Genomic DNA, 27,455 nt, shown 5'->3' with positions numbered 1-27,455 from the left:
ATTTTTAAAGACCAACTTTTTCACCCCCTTAGAAATCAACAATAAAGTTTGTGGAAAAAAAACAGACTTTAGCACACAACCACTTTTAATATTTTATTGCAATTTATTTCTTTACAGTTAAACATAAACGGAATAGTATAAAAAACTGACATTAACATACAGACACACGAGGTCAAACAAACTCACCGATGAGGAAAAATACATTGAACCTAAAAATCGTATTTCGCAGCTGAATTTGGGGCCTTGCATTAAGACATGTCCGTCGAGCTGTCGTCTCTGAGAACATTAGGTGTCCATTTTTCTGCCTTCGCCTGAAGACAAGTAACGACTCAGTAAAAACACAAAAACCAAAAACTACAGCTAGCTATTCCTGTGACGGTGAACGTGGACAACTGGTGAAAGTAACAAAGAAAAGAATAAGTCAGTTTCAGGGACAATGGGACAACATCGCGTGTGCACCATGCTTGTGTGTGTGTGTTTGTGTGAGTACACATTTGCCTTTTGTATCTACAATGAGTGTTAAAACAGAGTCCGAGTTCCTATTGGAAGCCGTGTAGCGCTCCACGTGTCGGCGTCCACTCGTCGCCTACGAGTCGTCTTCGCCGTTGATACTGTCACCATCATCGTCACCTTCCACATGCTCGCCTTCCTCTTCCTCGTCGTCTTCATCATCATCATCCCTCTTCGCCTGCACAATGTGTCAAACAAGAGTTAATCGCATTTCAAGCTTCAAGATTACTCCAAAAACATGTCTCTCTTTATATTATTAAAGAACTATCAACGCTTCATGGAAAAGATTGAGGGTTTTAACCGGATGAAACAGAAACTGATTTTGTTATTTTCATATATGGCAACAATGCTCTGTATTTGTCCATGTTTGTTGTTTTTGATTATTTGGGTTAAGTTAAAAGTTCCCAAGGAGACTTAAGTGCTTGTCAATTGCATTTACACAAATTTAAAACTAAAACCTTTGACGCAACACAAATGTAATGAACAGCCAGGTCAGAACTCGTTTTACCAAATTTAGCAACTTCCATTTGCAACATGAGATCATTCCTTCCTGCAGTGAGTTTGACATTAAAACCCTGAGAGACTCTTATCTGTAATGTGTGAGCAACGAGGAGCCATGAAACCTGAGGCTGCCAGCATCTGCAATTTGTGTGGAAACTGGATGGGGTCTCACCTCTTCCTCCTCCAGCATGTCGGCATCCTCGTCCTCATCATCTTCCTCCTCGTCCGAGTCGTTCATATCCTGGCACTCTCTCTCCCTCTTCAGCCCGTCCTCCTTCTTGCTGCTCGAGTGAGGTGGTGAAGTCACTTCTCCTGGCTCAGGTTTCATGCTCTTAGCTTCTGCCAAACAGGGAGACACTTTCAGAAATGATCTTTTATTATATTAAATTAAGTTCTAAGAAGAAGCAGCCGCCTTTGTTGATCTGGTGATTGTCTCACTATTACATCAATATGAAATAGGACAGATCTTTCTGTACTGCAATCTTTACTTTACACAATACCTGGTTAAGTACTTTTAACTTCATTTTAGAAAATAAAAACATTTTTGATATATAATATATCCAGCAGGGGTCAGACAAAACCATTAAAACAAACAAAGTTTCCCACGTACCCGACTTCTTGCTGTGGTCCTTCTCCATGCGCTCCAGGCTCTCCAGCAGGTCGTCCACTTTGCTTTTGATTTGGGTCAGCTCCCGCTTGATGGTCTGCAGCTCATCCACTTTCACTTCAGAGAAATGAGAAAAATAAATCTCTATAAGTACAGCTGTGAAGTAGCTTCCAGTTACGGCAGCTGACCTCCCCATTTTCCAACAAGTGACTAATGAAGCTGTGGATAATGTTGCAGGAAGCAGTGAAACACTCACTTGCTCTGGATGAAGAAATCCTCTGGCTGCTCTTGGAGGAGGAGGAGAAGCTGCTCTTGGTTCGCCGGCTGCTTCCTCCGCTGAGGCTGACCCGCGGGCGCTTGGACGGGATCACGGCCCGCGACAAAGGGGGAGGAGGAGCGGGGACACGGGACGGGTACGAATACATTCTGGGATCAAAGACAACAAAAATCGGTAATTTCATATTGATGTCATCGTTGTGTTTTCTGTTCAAACCAGGAGACATTTAACTCACCTGTCATAATAATCTCTCTGAAAGTCGTAGTCGAGGTCAAATGAGGAACTGCTGTTCAGGAAGAACAATAAAAAAGTGTCAGGAAGGAAATATGATGATGTGACAGTGTTTATTTCTATATATTTCTATATTATATGTATTTTTGGCTAAAGTCTGGCGGTTCGTGTCGGGTGGGTTTTAGCTCTGTGGTGTACCAGCAGTGACAATGTATGTATATTATCATGCCGAGTGACCTGTACATGTCTCCAGCGGAGCGTTTAGTGGTTTTTGACCTGTGTGGTTTGGGTTCTCCAGCCAGGTTGATGTCTGAGGAATAAAAAAAAAAGACCACAGATCATTACATGGCTTATTCTAAAGATCACGGATCAAACATTTAATTTAAACCAAACTCAATATGCAGAAAAGTTAAACAGGAAAACAATATGCCAGGAGTTTTATCGGCAGTGAATTAAATGTCAGGACGCCATGGTGTTGGGAGAATTTTGCGATGATGTAAAATCTTTACTTCTTCCTCCAATTTCAAAAAGTTAAAAAAATGTATCCTTACCAAGCACTTGTCCAACAATCATCCTTCCATCCTCTCCAGTGACCGCAGCCCGGGCGTTCCTCTCGTTGGAGAACTGGACGAAGGCGTAGCCCTTGTGGACGGAGCAGCCTACGATCTTGCCGTACTTGGTGAAGATGGCCTCGACGTCGCCCTTGGTGACCAGAAGGGTGTTGAGGTTGCCGATGAAGACCCTGGAGTTGAGGGAGCGTTGGTCGGTCTTGTTGGTGACGTTGCTGCTGGCCATCAGGCTGGAAGTGGTGGGTGAACGACTAGTGGGAAGACACACACACAGACAAATCCCAGATTTAGCAGCGTGCATGAGCAACATTCACCCGTCTGAACTCCTCCCGTCACTGAGGTGTAGGAGTCTCCAGCTGTAGGGTCTGGGAACCAGGACGACACATGATCACCAGGGATCCCTGGGAAACTAAAAGGTTAAATCTGAAATAAACTAGTGCTGATGACAAAAGGAGAAAACTGCAGGAGGTTGAGGGTCAGTTATTGTTCTAACAGGAGGCACATGTCCAACATGTCCTTTCTGTCTTAGCTACAAATAACTATTAAAAAAATAATACGATTATACTTAATTAGTTGGCAGATTATACTTAAAAGCATTTTTTGAGGTCTGCAATAAACTCATACACGTACAGACACTGAGTTCAATTCTAAAAGATCTAGTCCATAACAAAAAAAGATATTCGTTCTTAGAGAATGCAGTGATGTAACATCAGCAGACGAGACTGTCATCAGTTTATTTGTACTAGCGATGCCTGATGAGGTTCTGCTGCTGCTGCTTTATACCACATGTCATTATTTGAGGACATTAAATTTAGTGCCACTGTGTAAATATGTTGAGCTGAACACTGGGTTGAACATTAACCTGATCAATAAAGCATCTGGACATCAAGGATCCAACACTTCACACTTTAAAACACACTATACACAATATTCTGTATGGCTCATTTCAAAGACAACTGACACCTTTACTGAAATCCTTATCTACTGTTGTACCTAAAAAAAGACGCATGTTAATGAACTTCTGAGGCAAACGACTCATTTTCAAGACTTTGAAGATCTGAGTGACTAACACGGGGCCGATAACCGCCTGATTGATTTGATGTAATATTAACTGGCTTATTAAGAAACACAGGGCAGGTCAACAGTGTGAACGTTATCTATATCGTGTTTACAAAGCAGTGGGTGGGGCTCCTGTTTAGAGTTGGAGGAGTTTGTGGTTTAGAGGAAAGAAATTTTAAAAAGATCAAAATTCTTTACCTGAATCTTTGGTAAAGTCTCGTTACATGTTTAGAAATTTGTATCATCTGCATTGCACCACCATTTTATTCCAGTAGAGGACAATGTTTACATACTAACAGAGCCCAGGGCGCCATCATTAAATGGCATTGGTATGGTATTGTCAACAATTGAAAACATGTTTGACAAAAGAAAAATCCTGAAAGCTGCATTTATTTTTGTTGAAGAGCTAGAAGCTAGAATGAAATATTGTGAAAATGCTTGCAGATTAATTTCCTGACGATTGTTGCAGCTCTAATTAATTTTCCCACCGAACAAAAAGGTTTAAAGCACCAACAATGTGTAACTTGTTTGTGTTCGCTGCCGATTTAAAAACAATATTCTTCTGGCATCGTAGAGCTGAGCAGACCGACTCTATCTATAGAACAGGGCATGTTACACCCAGGGAACGTTGTGACGCTTAGGGGAGCTCGGAGCCTTGTGTGAATTTGGAAATGGGAGCCTTCATACAGGAAAACATGACAACAGTAGTGGCATCAACAGTAACCCCCCCCCCGACAGGGGGGCTAAACATTCATCACTCACTCCATAGCGTCTGTGTGCAGGGCTGTCGTCTGTCTGTCTGATGTTTGACACTGTGGCCTGGGTTCAGTTTGGGCTGGTGTCTCGACCTTCACCTTCGCCCCTCACGATTTATACTGAGGCGACAGAAAACACACCTCAGTCAAGTGGACAGGGTTATCTTGTACCAAGTCTTACCTGGTTGGGTTTGTTAGTGTGTGTCTGTGTGCAGAAGTCAGGGATGAGGCAAACACAAATACACTACTAATACACAAGGGATGCGTCGCCAGGGAAAATACCAATCCAATTAGCCACACAACCTACAACCTGAGCCGAATACATGTGCAAGTGCAATATCTCATGATATACATGTGATGTGACATAATACTTGAGATGCACATTTAACACAAAAGAGACAAAACCATTAGATTCATATGAATTAAAGAGTAGAACCTGATATGCTTGTGTTTGTGTATGGTTGTAGGTCAGAGGGGAGAAGAGGAAGCCCTTTAACAGAGTCATGGGATCAACTTGAACCACAACTCTAGGTTTGTAAATAATCCTTAAACATTAACGCTACCTCTCAATATCACAAACTTGACTAATCATGTTTATAATTGGACAAATTGAGAGTTCATGCAAACAACTGAAGTAACTAAACTTCCTAGTTTTGTCAATTCTTTATGTTTTCACTTCATTCTCCTTTAACGTGGAGGAACGTTAGAGTGGAGGGGCATCATGTTTTACAGGTTAGGTTTATTTTAAATATATATAAATAAATCAAAACTACATGTGGGGTGTGAGAACAATAGATTTACTGCTGGGATGCAGAATAACTTTATACTTTAATGGGGCGTCTTTTTAGTGTCCTCAGGGTTTCTAAATCTGAAGAATTCAAATGCAACAGAATGCAATTCATTTTCCATTTCACACTTGCACTGCTCTAAGAAATTACTTGATTAATAGGAACTGCACCCAGATCAGTGGCAGAGAATTGATTGGGAGATTAATCAATAAAAGTGTTTGGCTGGCTATTGTGAATTGCAGTAAAAAAAAAATTACTAAACACAAATACGCAACTCCACAAAAAGCCTCCAGCGCTCGTCTACTCGATGTAATAGTGCTGGTTCATAGATGTGCGACATTTCCCAACAGCCCACAACCACATACAAGTGATACCTGTCCACAGACTCATTGTAAGTGACTTTTAAGTGCTTTTAAAGGACGTTTAAAGGATCTACAGATGCCCTGGTCCTGACAGTCCAATCATCCAGTGATTAATTTGACAGTATTTTCCACTCATTGTGAACACAGCGTGCTTCTAATGAAAAAGACTAAATGTGGCTTTGAGGCTTTTTTTCACACGAGACATTTTCACCCAGCAGAGGAAGCTCGTGTGTTAAGAGGACATTGCTGACGGCTGAGTTCAATTCAAGGGTCCCAATGATTCACTGGATGTATTTGTCACCTCCGCTACCTGAGGGAAGTCAAAATGTCTGCTGTGCACCGGAGCCCCTGGTGTGTACCTGCGGCCTGAGAGTGAATGTGAGGGCGTGGGGTTGATCAGGACAACACATAAACAGCCATTATTCTCTTTCAGTTTAACAAGGTTTAATTCAGGGTTTTTTTGGTAAATGTGTGTGTGTGTGTGCAACGTTCAGCAACAAAACTGTGAAGCCTCCAAAAAACACAAAAACACTCTTCATCATGGGGAGGTGCAAAAAAAAAAAAAAAAAAATCTACTCCACATCCAAAACAAAACGGAGAAGCAGAAGTCTAGGGGGATTCGTGAACAATTTACCTAAACCATCCACAACACACCCGCCCTGGAGCCCCGACAGCGCCACCACCAGGCTTCACAGTGAAACACGGGGCCTTGCGCTAGCCGCGGGGGGGGGGCTCAAAGCCGGCTGGCATGGCTAACGCTAGCCCCAGCACAAATAGAAAAGCATGGGGGAGGGGGTGAAAATACACAGCAATCAGAACCAGTCCCTCGGCTTTGCAAAAAACTCAAAACCTGCAAAATGCTGATAAACCGTGCAGCCGATAATCTGCGATCGGCCGCGGGATCAGGACAAAGCTGCGACTACCACACCAAGAGGAGCCGTTTAGCTAGGTGGCTAGCTAGGTGGCTAGCTGGAGGGCTGGCGAGGAGAAAAACACCATCAGTCCCACCATCAGTCCCAAAGGAAAAGTCTCCACAACCAAGGCTACGAAAAACAAAATGAAACCGTCGTCGTGTTTGTTTTTTGTTGCTAAAAAAACCCCCCACAAGCAGCGTGCGTGTGTTCTGCGTCTCTCTCTCTCTCTCTCCCACCCCCCGGGTTAGCTAAGCTAGCTACCTCGCTAGCTAGCTACTAGCGCACATCGCGTTCTGTCCGCTGGCAAAACAGCAACAAAAAAAATGAAAAACCAAAAAAAACCACCGTGGAGAAAAAAATATCCCAAAAACAAAAGGAAAAAGGAAGGAAAAATTAAAAAATGTCTTGGGACAAAATACTCACCACGACCTGAACGAGTAAAATGTCTGGCGCTCGGTAAAATCGGTTAATTAGTTCGGTCCCGTTCGGAGCAGCGGCGGTTCGCCCCCCCTGCGCAGCGAGCTAGCTTTCTTCTAGCCGCCGAGCTAACGCGATGCTAAGTGGCGATGGCGCAGCAGCGGACGCGGCGCGCTGGGTTTGTGTCGAGGGAGCGGTCCGAGGGAGCGGGGTCGCCGAGCCGGTGGGTGGGTGGGATCGCGAGACATCCCTGCCCGCGCCGGTGTGACCTGGTGAGTAAAACTCACTCACCCGTTGTTTGTTTTTTTTGAAAGATCCTGCCTCCAGAAAACCTGCAGAGATTCAAACTCTGAGTTTCTCTGTTCCTACTTTTTACATTTACTCAGAATTGAGGTACTTGTACTTCACCCGAGTATTTTCTTTTCATGTCATCTGTTAAATGAGAAATACTTTATTTACTTTTAATACTTTTACATTATTACAATTATCTGAAAACTTTAATTTGCTTTACAAATTAGGACAAAACATAAGAAGAGTTAATAGAACTGTGATGCATCGTTAATTGATTAAACAACTTATCAGTATGTCCACTTAAAGATGCAGCAATTGCATTGATTAATGGATTTGTAAATTGACAGAAAATTAACCATGAATAACTTATAATAATGTATTGATCATCGTTTTGATAATTATAATCCATTAAGTCATTTTCATGCAAAGATGCCAAAACTGTTCATGTCTCAAGCTTCTCAGATGTGAGATTTTGTTTTTTGTTTTTTCTTATTTAAACTTGTATTGGCTTTTAATAATTTTGAGGTGTGAGTGTTGAGTCTCCGTAGAAAAATAGAAAACACATTTTCTAAATGGAAACTTTGGATCATAAATAAGCAACAGATCTCTGCTCATATGAAACTAATTAGTGTCTGATTTGGACAAAAATTGTTATTCAATATTTCAAAATCACTGGATCTTGACATGAAAATCACACTGTACTTAAACATCCTTCTGAGAGAGGGACCCACTGCTGTATGAGCACGTTCAACCAGGGGAGGGGAGTGTTGCTATAAAGATAAATGACTGGTGATACTGGGACTGATGAAAAACTCAATCATTTGGCAGGTGTTGAAATATTTTGAAAGGAACAGTTCAGCCCAGCACATGAGTGACCTCCAGGCATTGTACTGTCCTCAGTGCAGCCCAGCTGTATGTGGTAGGAGAAGGAGAAGAAGATATTGCCTATATGGAATTTTTCATGTGCTCCTCAGATTACATCAGAGAGCGTTGAATATCTGGAATACTGCTCACGTGGGAGTGAAAGTCAATGAGAAGGGCATATATATTAGATATATTAGCAAAACAGTCATTAAAACGATTGTGAATCGACGTACAGGTACCATTAAGCAAAGTAGATATACAAGCTAACAAATACAGCCACAAAACATGACAAGAATACTGGGATTTAAATGACACAGGAAGACATTTGTACAGAATTCCCCAACATGTAGGCACTGGTGAGGAGAGAAAGTCATTACCCCTCTGAGAATTGGTCAAACAGGATTAAATGATACACTTCATTAAATAGGCAGGCACCCAACTAGACTCTGCGAACACTGCAAAAAAACAGGAAACTGTCACTCATGTGATAATGGAGTGTAACAAATATGATGAACAAAGAAGGGAATGATGGTTTAGTTTTATTGAGTGAACATTCATATTCATTATTCTTCATCTTGTGACCTGTATGAAATGCAGCTATATCTGCTCACCACCCTCTGGAACAGGTTGCATATGTCTTTGGATCGTGGGCTGTTCACCAAATTCCCGTTTTCGAGGCTCTGGTGAAGTTAAACTATTCTCCCCTTCAATTAATCTGTCAATTATGTTGTTAAAATCATGTTTTGCATATAACCAACAATCAAAAAACCCCAAAGATTTCCAGTTCTCTTCCATATAAACCAGTTAATCGTTTAATTTGAGAATCAACACGTGTCTGAAACAATAAAACAATCATCAAATCAGTTGGGGGTTAATTTTCTCTTTAATGGACAAATACTGGACAAAAAGCAAAGACAACAAAAACACGTCTAACAGATTTTATGTGTCTTATTACTGTTAATGATATTACAATGCCCCCTCAGATTTACACTGGATTTACACATTCAGAATCCTAATTATATCAGACAAAACCCCTTATTCAAAACGTCATGTTAAAAACAATGGATGGAGCACACTCACTGCAACTAATCATCATTTCAAACTGATTTCGTTTGAATCATTGTTTCCAGTGACACGTTCAGAGTTTATTTGTGTTTATTTGAGTTGATCTCATTCTACCGAAGGCGCTTTTTCTCACCGCAGACATTTTGATACGTCACAGTAGGAAAGGCACAGATGTAGTTAATAAAGTTAATGGAGGCTCAATTGCCTTTTAGCTGCTTCAGCTCCGGGGTGCTTGTATTGTTCATGCTGCCTCGCACTGTCACACTGTCAGGTCTTACTGGGACACTTGGAAAGAACAGGGCCATTGTTAATGTTATTAGTAACAACTGTTCTTTCCCTGCTGTGACAAGATGAAATGTCCGCAGTGAGAAGAAGAGGCTTTCTTAATATTTCCGAATGACTTTACTGCACCTGAGGAGGGAGAGAGACAGGATGGCAACTGAGAGAAAGCAGTCCCAGCTGTTTTCTGTCTCCAGTTAGGAGATGAAACCCTCGACAATGTCTCAATTTTTCACGGAGAATATGTTCTTTTGTGGATTGTTTTCCCCCCATCTGGTTTCGCTTTGAGCGGCGTCCCAGAGGACTTGTTTACAGCTCTTTGCATCATCTCGGGAATCAGGAATACAACTCAGACTCTCAGTTTCCCTGTTGAATCAGATACGCAGATGAAAGCTTCCCTCTGTTTGTTTGCCTTCTTCGTGTGTTTCTGTTGGTCTCAACAGGGATGAGGTGAGGGTCAGGCGTTTGACAGGTTGTCACGCCGGATGCCCAGGTTCTGATGAGATTTCTGCAAATGTGGAAAAGGATTATATACTTTACTGATGTCAGCGCACGCAGCGAGGGGAGGGTGATATTTCCTATTAATTGCAGAGATACAATAGGAAATTCTGGAAAAGGTCAATGCTGAGCACAACAAACACACTAAGCTTAAAATTATAGGGATACCACTGGAAATAAAAATACCGTGAAGTGAAACAGGACCCATATGAACCCACTATTAAGTACTAAAGACACTGTCAGTTATTATGTAGGAAAATTATTAAATCATAGGGGAGAGGCAGCTACAAACAGCAGGTTATATATATTTGCCTGGCATTTGTTTTCGCTTACATTTGAATAGATTGTAAGTTTGTTGTTTTACTAACGGACATTTCGATATGAAATCAGCAGGGGCCCGAAAAAGTCAACCACCAAACTTTTGATTAATGAGGGACTCACTTTCAATGCTAAGCTGCACACATGCCACAGTTTGTTTGAGCCCGAGGAAAGAAGGAAAATTTATGTGATGCCATTAAAAATGTATCAAGAAGTTGAAAAAATAAATCACTGTAAATCTGAAACCGAATATTAATGATTTATGACCATGTTTTTTTATAAATATTGATAAAAGGGGATCAATACGTGGATCGAAGTCACACGCAGGTCTGAGTTGCTTCACTCATACGACTCCTTTAGGGCAGAAATAAATAAATACAAAAGAACATAATTGAATAAACACACAGTTATGTCTTTATGATTAAAGTCACTCGTACCGTACCAGCAAAATCCAATGTTACAAGTCACTTAAAGTTAAGAACTATTGCTCGTCATCTTTCTGTGAAATGATGAAAATACCAACAGACTTTTGTCTCTTTCAGAATAAACTTATCATAGTAAAACTTTCCCCAGTAGAAAGTGATATGTATATGTATATGTGTATGTGTATGTGTATGTGTATGTGTATGTGTATGTGTATGCATATGTCAGCTATGTGTATGTATAGGCTATATGTGTATTGTATTGTTGTACTTGCCAATAAAGTTTATCGAAGCTCTCCCTTAAAAAGAACAAATAATTCACTCTTATGAAAAGGGCTGTAAAGAGCTGCAGGCACTGTTCTTACTTTGAGACAGACAGACAGACAGACAGACAGACAGACAGACAGACAGACAGATAGACAGACAGACAGACAGACAGACAGACAGACAGACAGACAGAAGATCAGACAGACAGACAGACAGACAGATAGACAGACAGACAGACAGACAGACAGATAAAGATAGATAAATAAATTGATTACAGACAGACAGACAGACAGACAGACAGACAGACACATAGATACACAGATACACAGATACACAGATACACATACATACAGATAGATCGATAGAGAGACAGACAGATAAACTGAACTCATTCTCATTCTGTTGATTAGGAAGAAAAAGGGGTGTGCGTGCGTGTCACAGTGCACGCGCGCAGCGGAGCAGATGCAGCCAGTCGGGCGCGCGCTGCGGAGACGGTGGGAAGCACAGTCCGCGTGCAGCCTGCGCGAGGCTCAGACGGACCCACGAGCCGTGGACGATGACACGAGACGGTAAGAAGAGCTGTGTTTTTAAAAATCGAGCTGAGGAACATGTGCTGTTTGTTGTGTTGTAGATGTAAAACCTTGCTTTCATCCAGATTGAATGCTTTTTTATTCATGAATTACATCAACACCCAATCTGATGAATTCACTTTATTTCTTCAGATAATATAATACATCAGTTTAAATGCAGTTAGTTGTGTGTGAGTATACTTTATAATGACAGGAGCCACTGTTTGGTGGATGAGCAGTAACATCTCCCAACACTGACCTGTCAGAGTTCATGATGAATGAGGAAAGATCCTCAGGCTCAAGAAAGCACTTGGACAAACCTCCACCTTTGGTTAAGAGATGGTGTCATTGGCTCTGATTACACAATAACTGGCTTTTATTGTGCAACCAGGATTTTTTAAGAAGGCAATTATTAGACACGCTGGTACATACTGCAGTGAACTCTTACCCAAATGGTTCCCTGTGATATTTTTCCCTCTTATTGCTTGTGGGACTCGTCCTTTCCACTCCTCTGCAGTCCACTGATTTATGTAATGTAGCTGGAATGAGAAGTGCTGCGCAGGGGGTGGAAATCTGGCTTAGTGAGAGTCGAACAGATGAGGAGGCTTGTTTTAATCATTAGTCTCATGGTATCACTGACATGGAGCTTGTGCTGGGGAATCGGGGTTTATGGTCACAGGCATGGGCCCGAGTTCCCATTGCACAGAGGTGTGTGCAGCGAGGTTTGAATCACACTTAATTTGTATTATTTACTCAATTCTATCTCATGTGGCTGTCGCAGCAGCAGTAAATAAGTTGTGTGCTGTTCCGTAAAAGCACAATATTGCCCTTATATGCCACTGGGGGGGGTTGATCAGGTTGTTGATCAATACCAGCGACTCAGCGATTATTTTAACAGATGCTCAGATTGTTTGTTCAAGCGCTCGGATGGAGCAGGGCGAGCCAAGATTTGTTTCGCCCTGAAATATTGTTTGCCCTGGCACCGCGCGATCGCCTCGATTTCACACCAGGGGAAGAAAAGAATAAAAAGCATTTCAAATTTTGAGGACTGTTTTCCTATCGCTGACTTTTCAAAATGTAAACAACGGTTTCAAAACATGTCATTGGGTTTCAAGTGGAATTACGAGCCTCAAAGCCGGATCGTTGGTTCTATACAAGATGTGAGGCGTAACAATATTTGGCTTTAATTTAGTGGATGTTGCATGTGGCAAATATTTAAACATTCAACAAGTAACATGAAATGAGGCTACGCTGCCAGAGAAACGACTTTTAACACAACACTCCTGCTGATTCTTGACCTTGGGATCAACAAAACAACCTCGTCATGTGGTCGTTGACGTGCTTGCTCGTTCTTGAGCTGTCAGTCATGCCACATGGACTTCATCAGGGTGTTCCCCCGCTGACAGTGTTCAAAGTTTAAAGCTCATTCTCGGCCTCAGAAACAGCAGCTGTGATATCGTCCAGCTCTTGATTTTCAATGATCACTACAGGTTAAACAACGACGCTCGACCTTCTCGACCTTAGAATCAGGCGTTTTGACAAAATCCTTTTCCAACTGAAGGTCCCGCTTCAACTGCAACTGCATCTCTTGGCCTTCGTCAGCGAATTCAGTGTGGTAAGTTGTAAGAGTTTGTTTATCACTGTATGTTCAGAAGCAAGAAGGTTCCCGGTTCAAATCCCGGCTGGGTTCTTCCTGTGTGGAGTTTGCATGTTCTCATGTTTTCTCCAGGTACTCCAGCTTCCTCCCACAGTCCACAGACGTGCTATGGGGTAAAGTTATTGGAGAGTCTAAGTTGACCGTAGGTGTGATTGGTTGTTTGTCTCTGTGTGTCGGCCCTGCGATACGCCGGCGACCTGTCCAGGGTGGACCCCACCGCTCGCCATTTTCCAGGTGGTGTCCATCTTAACTTGATCTTTGGTACACGGTTCTGGTCCATTCATTCTGTCCACGTCTGATCTCTAGCACCACACTCTGGATCTTATTCTTCTGGTGAAGTCAACAGTTACCTTCCTCAAGGTTGTAACTTCTTGTAAAGTAAAGACCTTTACAGGTAGTTAGCTTAGCATAAAGACTGGAAACTAGGGGGAACGGCTAGCTTCTCTCTGTCCACACTTCAGCACGAAACAATTGTGTAAAGCAGCTGATGGAAACACCTGCTGAGCCAAATCTTCTCCTTTTGGCAATTTGATCAAGACTGAAGTAACACTTGGATGGAAACAACTCATTAGTGTAATTCCCTCGGGTGGCCAGTAGAGGTAATATACAGTCAAGGCCTTGTCGCTAATGCCTCTTTAATACTTGTGTTTATATTACATACAACCAGATGACCTAATGTATTTAATGAAGGTTTCGAAGTCACACAGAGACTCGGGTCATATGGGACGTATTAGTGTTAGGCAAGAAAATAAATGTACTTTCTCTTACATAAATATTTGTGACCATGTGAGTCTAAATTGGTCAAAATCCGATCTCCTGCCTGTTGGAGCTCGACAGCCCTGTGTGTTCACCGCGCTGATGAAACGGTTCGCCTGGTGTTTTTTTCACAGCCGCCAGGTCCCCACATACCTTTCATGGACATTAACTGTGATTGCCCTACAAGCAGAGCTCGTTTTGGTTTGGTTCAGAAATGTTATTCCTGGCCAGAGGTGCGAGCTCTTTTGCAACACCGAGGGTGACACAGCTGGGTAATACGACCCGCTGAGCATCGGAGGTAACGGTTTCGACATTGTTTCTGGTGAGTGCTGTATGGCCGGTGTACTGCGGGGGCCAACGTCCTCTTAAATTATGTTTACTCGGAAAATTTATTACAACTCCCAGAACTTTACTTCTGAGCACAGTCCAGTGAATTAGTGGGATTATAGAAGTTCCAGTTAATACATGGAGGGCAGTTTATCGCTATGATTATAAACTCCAGATTCTTGCTCGGGGTAATTCTCACAATACATGAATGGAAAACCAATGTATTGAAGAAGTGTGTGTGTGTGTGTGTGTGTGTGTGTGTGTGTGTGTGTGTGTGTGTGTGTGTGTGTGTGTGTGTGTGTGTGTGTGTGTGTGTGTGTGTGTGTGTGTGTGTGTGTGTGTGTGTGTGTGTGCGTGTGTGTTTGGCTCAGGTTTGAATCCATATTTTAGTTTCAGGCAAACATTTTTTTTTTCATCTTCTTGGCTGAATGATTCATTGATTTACTGCTGGATTTTCATCATATCCTTTAATTAAAGCTCCAACACCACAATGTAAAAATAAGACATAAGTTTAGGGCCTGTGTTGAGGTTTAAATGAAAAGTATTGCATGACCTGATTTTCACGTTGTTAATTGGTTGATTTATTGTTGCAGGTGATCAGCTGTGTCCTTATTAAGGGGCAGCATCCTTCAGAGGACGAGGTCTACGCAGTCTACAAAGGTCACGTCTCTGTAGACTGTGTAGACTGCGAAGGCCGAAACCAAAATGAGACTCTGATCAGCGGAGGATTTCTTATTTGTCACCATCTTAAAGTTGTACCTTTAATTAGCAGTTTGGCCGTCAAATCCCTACTGTCATCCCTTGTTGATTTAACACTTGTGCCATCAGCTATTTGATTGACTCAAAGTGTGATACGTGAAAAACTAAAGATCTCGGACTCTGACTTTGATGTTTGCCGCCACGGTGTCTTTTTGAAAAGCGATTAATCACCGGCGCACAATGAGTCCTGTTACAGGTTGGCCCCAGAATGATCCACCCTTTGGATCCTTTGTTTCTCGGAAGAGAAAGGACGCATTTGAAGGAGCTTAGTTTCACCGCTGTGTTGCAATCATATTCAAATGTGGCCTCCGCAGGATGCGGCCCCTGAATTGGGACACTGCCTCTGACCTTTTCATGAGCTGTGCTGTCCAGTTGTTGGGATGTTTGCAGCCATGAATAATTCTCTTAGGTTCTGGGAACTCAATCCCTTTAAGTTAATCACCATGTTTCCTTCATACTGATGCACGTGCAGATAGAGATATGTACAGGAAATGATGGAAGAGAGAGATGTGTGTAAAACTCCAAGGCTTCGCCGATCAGCACGTAAATGTGGTGGACATCACCACTTTCTGATAAGGGACCGTTTATACAGGGTTTATAAACTAATTAGTGGATTTGTTAATGGTTAACAAGTCACTTATTCGTCATAGATCTGTGATAAAAAAGTTATGATGAACTTTTGTGTTGCCAGATTGTGGAAAATCCACCTCAAGCACAAAACATTTCTTCTCTTTCTAGTGAGACTCCTTCATCCAATGAATGTAAGTCCAATATTCACTCAGTTTTTTTGCTTCAAATCAATAAATGGGATTTTGCTCCTTAGCTGCTCAAGTGTCCAAAGTGTTCACTAGTTGGCTGGTAACATTTTCTGTTTGCTGTTTGGTGCCGAGCAGGTAACGTACGGTTTAGAGCTTTTTGAGAGAGCTGAGAGCGAACCAGAAAATGAAAGTGTTGGGCGGTAAAACCAAAACAATGATTCAAAATAGACCCAGAGAGAGTTGAGCTGCAGAGCTGCTTATATGTCACAGCTGGTTTGTCACTTTGAGAAGCCTCTTTCATATCAGTCACTTCATCTATTATTAAAATAAACAAAACTGACTGTCTTTGCACTCCTGCAGGTTAAGACCCTTTAAAAGCCACTTCACTCAGCTGAATCCAGCTTGATAAAAACTGTTGATTTTCTGTTCCCTGCGCGTTTATATGTTAGAAATGGGGACACAAGGCTTTTATAAAGGATAACACAATAAAGCTAACTCGTTTATTTCCCATGAGGTCCTCACTGGGAGGCTGGAGTTGCAGCAGCGAGGGAGTTGAGAGTTTGATCAAATCAATACAACAGCAATTAAGAATATTGCAGCATATTGTTGATATTGCTAAACAAGCAGGAATAGTCCAAGAAAAACGAGGAAATTAGTATTTTAAATTCAATGTATATGTCTCGCAGGGCTTAGAGCCACGGCCAGTAGCAACGTCATGTTCTGCTTTAGTTTGTCTTGGGACGCGTGTTCACCACACCAGACTCAATGTAGAGGCAGTTGCTGTTCTAAAGTTAAATATTATTGCTGGGAGTCACCTAAGACTAACATGCAAGCATAACAAATACAGCAGTTGAATTAGAGTGATCTGTCAAGATTAATGACTTTGTGCAGAATCTGTGCCGCAGACGTGCAGGCACAGATTCCCCTCGTTTCATCCACTGCTGCAGGAATTTTACACTTCAGAGTTTTCAGGGAGAATCAAAGAGGGATTTCAGAGTTGTGGGGCCGCGCTGGAGACGCAGGGACGATGTTGACCAGTGGGTTTTCAGTGATTGTTGGTTTGTGGAGTTCAGAGTGTTGTTTTGGCTTGAACACATGTTGTAAAGTTACGATTGCAGCCCGGGCCAACTGTGTGTTTTGGAGTGCAAATCTTTTTAATAAGCCTTTTTTCTTTTCTTATTGTACTGTCCTGGCTCCACTCGCTCCCCTCTCATCCCACATGAATTGGCAGTTTGATTCCATTAATTTCACTGTCCTGTGGAGAGAGCTATTGTTATTTGTTAGCCGTGGTTTGGCACAACAACGTGAGCCTGACACAACCGCAGCCTCGGCGGACATCTTTCCCCTTTTTATACATCCTCCTCCATTTCTCTACACATAAATGAATAAGTGAACACAGGCACCTGTGGTGGTTTTTACTGTAATTAACAGTAGTTAACTGTTTATACCACAGGTAGAGTTTATTTTCTTAGCGTACAGTAATTACAGTGAAGTTTTCACATGGAGAACATATAAGAACATTTCTGTAACAGCTTTTAATGTTTTCATTATAGTTGAGTTCAAGACAGATGTGAAGAGACGTTTAAATCTTCACTGTAAAAACTATTGCTTAACTTCCTTAAGTCCTAAAGTGGAGGATTTTGTTTGAATACAGTTGGGAACACATGCGGTGGCTGAGGCTCAGGAGGTAGAGCAGGTCAATCCACTGACCAGAAGGTCGGTGGTTCCATCCCCAGCCCCTTAAGTCTTCATGCTGAAGTGTCCTTGGGCAAGACACTGAACCCTAAACTGCCCCTGACGTCTGTGTGTGGTGGAAAAAGAGCCGCGTGTGGAGATGCTGTGTGAATGTAGCTTGTAAAATCATTTAGACAAAAAAATGTGCTTTAGAAATGTAGTACATGTAAGATTTCATTTATAATAATTAAATGAAAATAAAAGTAAAGTAGAAAGAGCTTTAATATAAACAAAATAATAATACAATACTAGAAACTTATAAAATGTAATTACAGCATAAAAAGCAGCAACATAAGAGCACAAATGTAAGAATAACATGTTACAGATGAGAGCAAATGATGAAATGATTAAAATGCTCAGTAAGAGCAGAGCTTGATTAAAAAGTAAATAAACAAAGACAAATAAAAAGTCGACATGCTGACGTCTCTACTCGCTGCAGACAGAGAGTGAGCAGCTGTGCCGTGGAGAGAGAGGACTTCTCTCTGTAGCCGTGTTTTTCTACAATATTTACACAACTATTTCTGTCACTTCATGTGCGAACATCCAAGTGCAACACTGTGAATGTTGGTTTGAGGAGCGAGTCTGAAAATATGCTCAATTATCCCCTGATTTAAAATACAGAGCATCTCCCTCCTCTTTAAAACCACCTCAGCTTTTCAATATTTCCAGTTTGGCCTTTTAGAAGAACTGCAAACACGTTTAATCTTCAGTGTCAAACAACAAGTCTCACAAACTAACCCTGACAACAGCTTTAAGTGACTTATAGAAACTTCCCGAGTTAATTTCCTCACTAACATGAAAATATCCGATAGTGAATTTCTGCCGATTCCCTCCGTGAGCACATTAACACTCAGGAAACAGGATCTTTATCCAATCTCAGAAGATCTAAGTGTAAATTCATCCAAGAAGCGTTTAAGACAGATTGAAATCTGATTCCTCAAACCACCTCTGGAGGTGGATTTAAACTCTGTATTCCAGATGTTGAAAAGGTTGAAAATGCATCTGTCTCTCTCGAATGAATCTCTTCCTCTGCCATAGTGTCACTGTTCTGAATCAGTATCAACTGTCTCTCCAGGGTCGAACTCCTCTCTCTGTATGTTAACTGCAGCACATTTCTCTTTTTGTCTTTTTTAGCTCTTTAGTTAATCCGTTTTGACCACTTGGGGGCGATAGGAGGAGCAGAAAACACAAAACTGACTTATAATAGTAAAGTATAAAGAATATATTAAACGTATAAAGTTGTCGTGGTGAACATCCGTCTATAATATCACTGAAATTAGATATTCAACAGAATCAGTGATTTCTACATAGACAATCAAATACAAGGAACTCGGAGCTGTGGTTCTGAGTTTATCTGATCCCTGGTCAGTTTAATCCCTGGATCATCCGTCGGGTGAGAGCACAATGAGTCAGAGTCTGTGCAAATGTTAAAGATGAGAATAATTCAGGCTTGTGTTTGTGACAGTTAATGAATAGTTGTTGGCTGAGCGGCTATTGTTGTTACTAAACTACTAGAGCGTGGGAGTTATTATGCTTCATCTGGCTGTTACCAAACAGCTGGGCCAAATCCAAATGTCCAGATTTCACCACATATGCTGATTCACAGACTTTAGAATCCCAGGACGTCAATGGGATCTGACAAATCCACAATTCATCAAGTCCACAAGGGACTTTGAGCAAACTTTCTGCAGACCGGAGCGCTCCCATTGGTCTGAAGGTTATTACAGATCAATGGTGACCTGTAACAGTGTGGAAAGAATAAAATATCAATAATACATTTTAATATTTTTATAGTCAAGAGATGATGATGCAGGATAATATCTTAAATCAAAGACATCATTCATAAGTGAAAAAAACAATCAAGTAAAAGTTAGTTTTCAGGGATGAAGTTTATTCAGCCAAAAAGATCATTTAAACTTGTCTTGCCAATAAGATGGAATCAAGCTCTTAATATAATTTTGAGCCTCCCTGTCGTGGGCCTGCCTCTTCCCCTCAGCACAGCTCCTCCGTGCCTGTTGTGTGAAACTGATTTTCCCGTGACATCATGCGGACGAGTGCTGGAAAGTGTTGCCTGACTAATCTACTGGCTAAAAAACTAATGAGTCACCAAGCACACACTATAAAAAGACCCCTGGATGTAGAACATAATCTACTTTCAAAAGCTCTCTTAGACCAAATACCACCCAAAAACTGTTTGGAAAGACACGCTGGAGTCGGCCAGTGCCCACCACACCAGACTCCGTCCCCCGGCAAAGAGTTTTAACAGACGTCTAGTGAAGCTGCTCCTATTTCAAGACGCTGGCAGACAGGCCGCCGGAGTCCGAGTGGAGTCTATAGGCCGCCGCCGCCGCCGCCGCTGCTGCTGGCCGCTCGGCTGTATCTGGTTCACGGGCTCCGCTCACACTGTCTTGTGGTTTGGACTGGGCCGCTGTCATTTCACTGGAATTTCCTGCCATCTGCACTCGGCCCGGGTTTCTCACAGATTCGCACCTGCTTGTAAACGTTGAGGTCGGCCAGGAGGAGAGGACGCGGGGATAGGTGAGCGCTGACGGAGCCGGTCTGAGAAGTAACTCAATGAAAAGGGAATTGTTTGGAAAGGACGTGGAGACACAAAGATGAGATAATGGGTTTTAACACTGGCCCACTGGGACAATAAATAGCATATTAAATTGTATTCTGTGATTTGTTTAAAAAGAGGTCTTAAAAAGGTTTACATTCGTAGAAATTCTGAGGACTTTAGTCTAATTTAAAACAAAGTGTTGGTATAAATCAGTCAGTATGGAAAATTTACGTTTTTACACTTTGGTCTTTCTAAGGATTAAACAATTCTGATATAACATATATTTATTTGTGAGCTTTAAAAGTTAAAGTTTCTTACATTCAGACAGAGCCAGGCTTGTGTGTGTGTGTGTGTGTGTGTGTGTGTGTGTGTGTGTGTGTGTGTGTGTGTGTGTGTGTGTGTGTGTGTGTGTGTGTGTGTGTGTGTGTGTGTGTGTGTGTGTGTGTGTGTGTGCGCTCAACCTGAAGCAGTGATGAGAATCTTGACGACAGCTCATAACAAGTTTAGTAGAAAATGGACAATGCCCAGTTTTTATATTCAGGCCCATCCAGTGAAAATAAACACTGTCAGCTGCTGTTAACTCGGAGATTGCACATTTCTAAAAGTGCTATTTGGAGAATGAGGGATCTCAGCATAGAGGAAGAGCCCCGGGAGTATCAGTGAGTCTAAAGTTAATATCCACAGAAACTTCACACCGGGATGAAATGCCTGAATCCTGATTCCACAACACGTTTCTTATTTTGAGCAACACGAGTCTGCGTGGTTCAGTTTACTTTGACCCAAAATCTGACACGTGCCAAACAATTGTTATCTGGCCACAAATAGCCAAACAGGGTTATTACACATCAGTATGAAAATGATCGAATTCACCAAAATAAGAGAGGATATTTTAGCGCTGCAGACACAACAAGAGTTTAACAAAGGGACACGGTGCAGCCGCATGGATCGTGTCAGACGGGGTCACAGCCCGCTGAGTCTAAACAGGGTTTAAAAAATGAAAATGTGTCAGGGTGGACACAACTGTTGATGTTACACGTGAGTGGATGTCATCTCCGCCGAGGCCCCAAAAGTCCCTTAAATGTAACCAATCTGCACCAAATTCCACACACTCACAAATATCAGTCCCCTAAATATGCCAGAATTTCATATTGCAAACTGGCCAACAGCCGTGAGATCATGAATTCACATGATTTCGTCGTAAGCTTCAGTTCTGTATTGTTACATCTCCTATTTAAATTTGGATTAGGTGCATGAAACCGTCCATCATCAGTTGACATATTTAAAGAAGAAGAAAGAAAAATACGAGGACTGTTTAATACTAATATGAAGTCTGCATGAACAAAACCCATCGAGAACGTGTGACTGAAAGACTAAATGTGGAAAAAACGACATATCACACAATGTCAATATAGGAAATAAATTCCTGGATCCGCCCCCTGGTCGGGATCGGCACCAGAACGTAATGGGTTCTTTCCTGACCTGTCGCGCATTCTTCCACCAGGTTTCATGGAAATACGTTGTTTGTTTTTGTGTAATCACACCAACCATCCTTGAAAAGTGTTGAGCTCGAGACTTTCTCTCCTCCTGACATGTTATAATAAACACGTTATCAAGACTGAGAGAGTGGGAACACCGCGGACTACGCTGCCAGAACTGATCCGATCTGATCGGTATCATCTCCGTGGGATTTATTCAATAACCTTTTACACTGGTCTGACATTTACGTTTGAACTGGATCTGGGGTTTTCACAGATTAGCTCTTCTCTAAGGGACGGGGCTCTCTCGCTAAACCTCGGCCTTGAGGTTATTTATAATGTCAAAAACACTCCGCTGGATCTCAAACTTTGGCAAAATGGAAAAAACAGCAAAGCAACGAGCGTCGTCTTTTGCCGCCTGCATCATCTCCGCCTCGTCCAGCTGGAGTATCGATATAACCGAGGATGGAAGAGTAATACCTCTTGTGTCGGAGCTTCGCATTCCTCACTTCAGTTTCCACAGTGCTCAGTGGTTTTGTCACTTCGACAGAACTCTCCTTTGAGCAGAGCCTCAACATGTAGACATTGAGGCTGTGTCTTTATTGGCACCGCTGCTGCTGGTGCTGCTTCAGACGCCTTCACGTTGCCTCCTCTTCATTACGCCCGATCGCTCGCTTGGTTTGCTGCAGAGATTTCTACTTGTTTGGAAAATCTGTCATCAGCACCTTTCGCACGCTCGCCCTCCGCAGACTTGGCCGCGAGGAGGAGACTGGCACGCCGAGCCGTCAGGTTCAGAGACGAGGTGGCAACTTCCAGCCCTGTGGCCCTCACCAGTGGCATTAACCAGACCCCAGACTCCCAGTACACCTGGCAGGGGCTGAGTGCCCGCTGGTGTTTCTGCACCCACGCCGCGCTCGCAGCTCCAGGTCGACATGACGTAAACTGTCTCTGAAGGCTCCGTGTTCACTGGAGACCTTTCACATTTCACAGCTCTTAAACATGGAGTCGTTTCATCTGAGGTATTTTTTATTGGATTTCAGTGCTTAGGGTTGATGCAACTCTTTAAAGGGAGAGTTCACCCAAAAATGAGAACTCATTATTATACTCACCACGATGCAGATGGAGCTTGAAACACTGTCGGAGTTTCAGGGGTAAACAGCGTTGCAGCCAAATCCAAAACAATTGAAGTAACCGGTGACCACTTCTTCAAATGTAAAAAACAACAGAAAAAACTACTTGAAGTGCCTCCATAATGCTCCTGTGGTGTCGTCTAAGTGTCTGTAAGCCCCGACATTCAAATTCAAGTGGAGACGGCGTCATTTTCTCTTGTTTTTTGAAAAAGTAAAAAGGTCTCGTTCACCTCAGACAACAACAGTCTGTGTCTCTGCAGAGATTTCAGTGTCAGATCAGCAGCTTCAGGTTGAGCCTCAGTATAAATAAACGTTTCCGGAGGCTCCATCGCAAGATCGTCTCCTTTAACGTTCTCAGCTGAAGTCATTTGACAAGTCGTAAAATCCTTGACATCTTTTCTATACTGGTCAAAGGCAGAACAAAAACAGAACATGCTCCTCAGCTGTGATGCAAATTCATCATTTCACACAAAGTACGTCACGTGTTTGGAGAAACGTCATGTGACAGTCACAGCTGATTGACCTGCAGAAAATCCAGCTGCTCATTCTGCTCCGAACTCCGAAATATGTTTAATCTGAGGACATGACATTTTACCTTTTTTTTGCATTTATTACTTTTTAATTTATATATGAGTTGGCACAGAATATAGTTTCCATAAATTCCACCGATGTTTGAACAGATGTGAAGCATGTGGTGATGCTTACAGATGCTTATATTGATTTTACGATGAAGTGCATTCAATGTGTGGCTGAGCAATATGACCAAAAATGTTATAAAGATAAAACCTTCACGATAACTTTAACTTTTCTTTCAGGTTTAAAGACAGATTTCTGCTCCTGAGTGAAGGTTGTGGTTTTAAAACTCTGACGTCAATCTGAGGTACATCAATTATGATCAATTATGAGTTACATCTCCTCACTATGGCTGCTCACTGCGTAATACGTCACTATATTACTGCAGTAAAGAAAGAAAAACACTTTAAAAGTATCTTTTAAGATTTTATCACTGATGTAAGTGAGAGATTCGGGGCCTTATAAAACTTTACTGCTGATGGTAGCGAGAGATAACCGAACAGACATTTCAGTTAATGCTTGGCTTCTTAACCCTGAAATCCAAAGTACGTGTCTAAAGTTACCCTCAGGGAATAACAGCTGGACGTTGGAGAATATTAAGAGGCGTTGTGAAGAAGTTGGAGGCTGCAGCAGTTACAGCAGTTGCCTTAAACCTCAGAGAATCAGTGTTTTCTTTACACGGTCACTGGTTTGTTTTTCTCGACTGCTTGAAAAATGAAATAAGTCACACTCCTCTCTCCCTCACACACCGCTGGTGGTTTTGGAGCTGCACAGCATCTGCCAGCAGGAGTCTGTGGTCATACTGTAAATAACCAGGTGTGTAACTGTAAGAGTGTAAAGCAGGCGGCTGCTGGAAAATCACAAGTAGGTTTATTCATTCAATTTCCCCTGAATAAAAGAGCTCAACAAGTGGTCGTAAATCCTGATTTATTATCCCAACTGAAACAAACAGGATTTGGATTCACAGAATTAAACTATTTTGAAAACAGAGAGAAGTGAGAACTATGAACCTTCAGCCAACTTTCTGCGTTGCCATGGTACCGGTCTCCCATGTCTGTTTATAAAAACACAGGCGACAGTTGTGAAACTTGTTACGTAATTCACGTGTTTTCTTTTGTGCGCAGCCAAAGCATCTATTCTCTCGCAAACATATTGTCCTCATGTGAAATCTACTGCACCTGTGGGTGTTTCTACAAATACTGTCCCTGTGTATTTTTTTTTTTAAATCCAGGAACTAAGATATATGACACATGTTTTTCCTCTTAAACGTAAGAAAATATCACATTATTTATGTCTAAATAAATAATGAAAAGCAGTTTCAGGAGTTATGACAATTGCATAGGGGTCAGTTATCTTATTTTGATAATGATTAGTTGACAACTGGTCTGTATTCTACCATATACACAACATGAACCATGCCACCTTTGCATTTAAGCTAATCTGCGATGCCTCTTCCTGCAAATGGCAAAAACTAAACTGTTTACATGCTATACGTCGCTTACAAACCTTTGCCCAGCTGCCCATCAGCGGATGTGAAGCAACGTTAGCTTTCGTTCTGAGTTGTGTTGGTGTCCACTTGATGAATTTAACTCCAACACCGTCTCTTATTTCTACCTCTGTTTTGGTCTCCACCAGCTCCAGAGGAGAACATCTGGCTCTTTAGCCACTAAATGCTCCACAGTGCTCACTGGCTGTTTGCGTACGTTCTGTGCTGTCGGTCGCCTCGCGGACAGCGGGCTCATCCCGGTCAATTCCCTGAAACAGCTGTCCTCAGCAGTTGCGAGTGAAACAAAACTTATGGGCTGTAAAACCCAAAATAATGAGCTGAAACACATTTAGAGTGAGCTCAGTACGGTCGCGCTCAGGGGAGCCGCTGCCGGGTGATAATTCTTTGCCGTAGCTTCATCTCTGTTGTAACGACACAGGTCCGATGAGATGATGGCCACGCTTCGCACAGATGTTGCTGAAGATTTATTCCAGTCTTTCTTTCTCTCTGTCCTCAGTAGACACTGTGAAAACTACGAGAAAGTAAAAACACGTATTAAAGTGCAGGTTGCCCAATCTTTTTATCGTCTCTCCAGCAAACGTCCAACGATAAAAACACAGAAAAGAATGTAAATCAAATGAAAACGCTGAAAGGATGTAAATTCATCGCAGCATTATACACACATGTATACACACATACTACATGTATACACACATACTACATGTACTGTATGTACATTGATTCATGACTCTTAAAGCCAGAATCCACACATTTTAAAATTATGAACCGGAACATGAGCAGAATATGTCTCAAGCGCACAAAAGATCTAGCTTCAATATTTATAGGGACACATTTTACACAGGTTTTACAATCACAGTTGATTCATTGTCAATATTCAATATCGATTTGTTGCTGCAGCCCTAAAAAACGTAACATTTTCTCGTACTCGTGATAAAAAAGCTCATTTTCTCAGACAAGTTGCGTTCACTTGCACCTGATGAACCAAACTTCTGCTTCACTCGTCCACAACACAAAACAATGAGACTCTATATTTTCAAAATTCCTCTGTACAATGTAAGTTAAATACAGTAAATAGATAATGACAGAATCTAACATTTTCCTGCATTCACGCAAATTCAGCGTTTACTCTAAATCCTCCCTGACGCCTCTATAACAGCGAGGATTATTTGGGAAGAATAGGACGAGGGGAAACTGCCTGTTCACGTTCCGCCGGTCAATCTGTTTCCCATGTTTCAGTTCAACCAAAACGTTTGCAATTCAAGAACCAAAGTGCTTATTGTTGAGACAACTACACATTTGCTTGTCCTGAGACGCCACAGCTGTGTTTAGCTAACCTCAGCAAGTGAGTCTTTAAAAGACACCACATGAGATGATCCTGCTCTTTTAAAAAAGTTCGCTGGCTCGGTTGAGGCTTTGTGGGACACTTTTCTTAGTTTTAACTGTCTGACTCTTCTTTTTGGAAAATCACCAAAGCGGTTTGTGAACAGACACTGCTAAAAACAAATCCCCAGGTTTTTTTTTCCGTGTGTGCTATATTTGCTGCTGGACTTCGCTTCGCTGGATTGATGTTGTTTACATGCAGAGTGTGACGGTGTTTAGAGGAAACACACGAGATGGTTCATCAGAGTTACTCTCAGATTGAATCCGATGTTTTGTTTGCATCTGAAATCCCACAGTTTGCCCTCAAAACTCTAATATTGGTTTAAACTCTCAAAGCCAACAGGTACTTGGTTTGCAATCATCACATTTAAAACACACCAAACCACATGTACCATTAATCCTGCTCAACCCGTTGACACGCAGACACATCGCAGCCTCTCTAATTAAGATTCAACCACAGTTCCCATGACTCTGCTGGGGGTGAACTCCAGCGACTTACTGGAAGGATCATAAAACTAAAACCAGACTATACCAGGAAACTATGGGCCTGAACCTACACTTAGTGAGTCCTTCGTCAGCTAATATAACTACGGAAGAGAACTTACTCATCCTCGCAGCCATGTTGTTTTCTGACTCGTAAAATATCTGCGCTCACAAAAATCCCATTGAATCTTTCCGATGACTAATTACACGTGGCAGAGATGCTGCTGTAAATGAGATCATCAATATCTGGCGGACGGCAGAGAGCATCAAGCCTCCTCCAATAAACACTCAAGGACTCGAGCACAGTGGAGCTTCTGTATGTGTGACAGGGGCGGTGGGGGCGGACTTCTGTTGGACCCGCCATTTTTCCAGCCTCCCTGTCCTGCATCACTTGCTCGCAGAGAGATGTGGTCCATTACTCGTCCCCTGCTAACAAGCATCTGGAGCAGGTTTCAGGCGACGGGCCGCCGCACAGCGCCCGGCTGTTTGCTGCAGGGGTGGCCTCCATGCCGGCCGCCATGAATCAGCCCCGGCTGTCACAGCAGCTCAGAGGAAACCAAATATACACTTTGCTGCAGCGTCGCAGTCCGAGACGTTTGATTGAAGCCTGCTGACACGGGGGTCGGAGGCGCTGTTTGTTTGGGCGTTACTTCATCCAAAGAAACGTCCCTCGCTCTGTTCGTTGTTGACGATTGAGCGCAGTGTTGCCGAGGGGTGGAAATGAGGGAGTAGGGACATTATTTTGGGGGGGGGGGGTTCTGTTTCACAGCATGGCGAGTTGTCACAACAGCTG

General features: G+C 42.3%; 2 protein-coding genes across 9 annotated transcripts in view; one reads left to right on the top strand and one right to left on the bottom strand.

Moving 5' to 3' along the window:
- Window positions 1-80: 80 nt before the first annotated feature.
- Window positions 81-7,155, bottom strand: LOC118117555 (heterogeneous nuclear ribonucleoprotein C). 7 transcript variants are annotated; one of them, XM_035169872.1, is made up of 9 exons: window positions 6,997-7,155; window positions 4,517-4,629; window positions 2,678-2,946; window positions 2,364-2,436; window positions 2,131-2,181; window positions 1,875-2,044; window positions 1,622-1,738; window positions 1,184-1,347; window positions 81-688 (listed from the first exon to the last, which is right to left on the bottom strand). In XM_035169872.1, the coding sequence occupies exons 2-9, from the start codon at window positions 4,519-4,521 to the stop codon at window positions 587-589; spliced, it is 951 nt and encodes a 316-aa protein (XP_035025763.1). In that variant the 5' UTR covers window positions 4,522-4,629; window positions 6,997-7,155; the 3' UTR covers window positions 81-586. The 7 variants fall into 7 exon arrangements, with proteins under 7 accessions (XP_035025763.1, XP_035025765.1, XP_035025766.1 ...); XM_035169874.1 differs by having other exon boundaries at window positions 1,622-1,735; XM_035169875.1 differs by having other exon boundaries at window positions 2,131-2,178.
- A 47-nt stretch (window positions 7,156-7,202) lies between these two features.
- LOC118117554 (zinc finger protein GLIS1) overlaps window positions 7,203-27,455 on the top strand; it is a 43,511-nt gene continuing 23,258 nt past the window's right edge. Inside the window, exons 1-2 of one of the 2 annotated variants that reach the window (XM_035169869.2) lie at window positions 7,203-7,262; window positions 11,405-11,563. The gene's annotated coding sequence lies outside the window, so the exon portion shown is untranslated. Of the gene's footprint in view, window positions 7,263-11,404; window positions 11,564-19,298; window positions 20,093-27,455 lie in introns of those variants that run through there. The other variant, XM_035169870.2, reaches the window with a different exon arrangement.

The sequence above is a fragment of the Hippoglossus stenolepis genome, chromosome 11 (genome assembly GCF_022539355.2).
Source record: "Hippoglossus stenolepis isolate QCI-W04-F060 chromosome 11, HSTE1.2, whole genome shotgun sequence".
NCBI classification, from domain to species: Eukaryota; Metazoa; Chordata; class Actinopteri; order Pleuronectiformes; family Pleuronectidae; genus Hippoglossus; species Hippoglossus stenolepis.
The sequence above is the reverse complement of the archived record's forward strand: the minus strand, read 5'-3'. Positions and strand labels throughout refer to the sequence as shown.

Excerpts from the sequence above, each read along its gene's own strand:
- LOC118117555 (XM_035169872.1), bottom strand. Across the intron at positions 2,437-2,677 it reads GATTGTTGGACAAGTGCTTG|ACATCAACCTGGCTGGAGAA; the intron begins GTAAGGATACAT and ends TTTATTCCTCAG. Across the intron at positions 2,045-2,130 it reads CAGAGAGATTATTATGACAG|AATGTATTCGTACCCGTCCC; the intron begins GTGAGTTAAATG and ends CTTTGATCCCAG.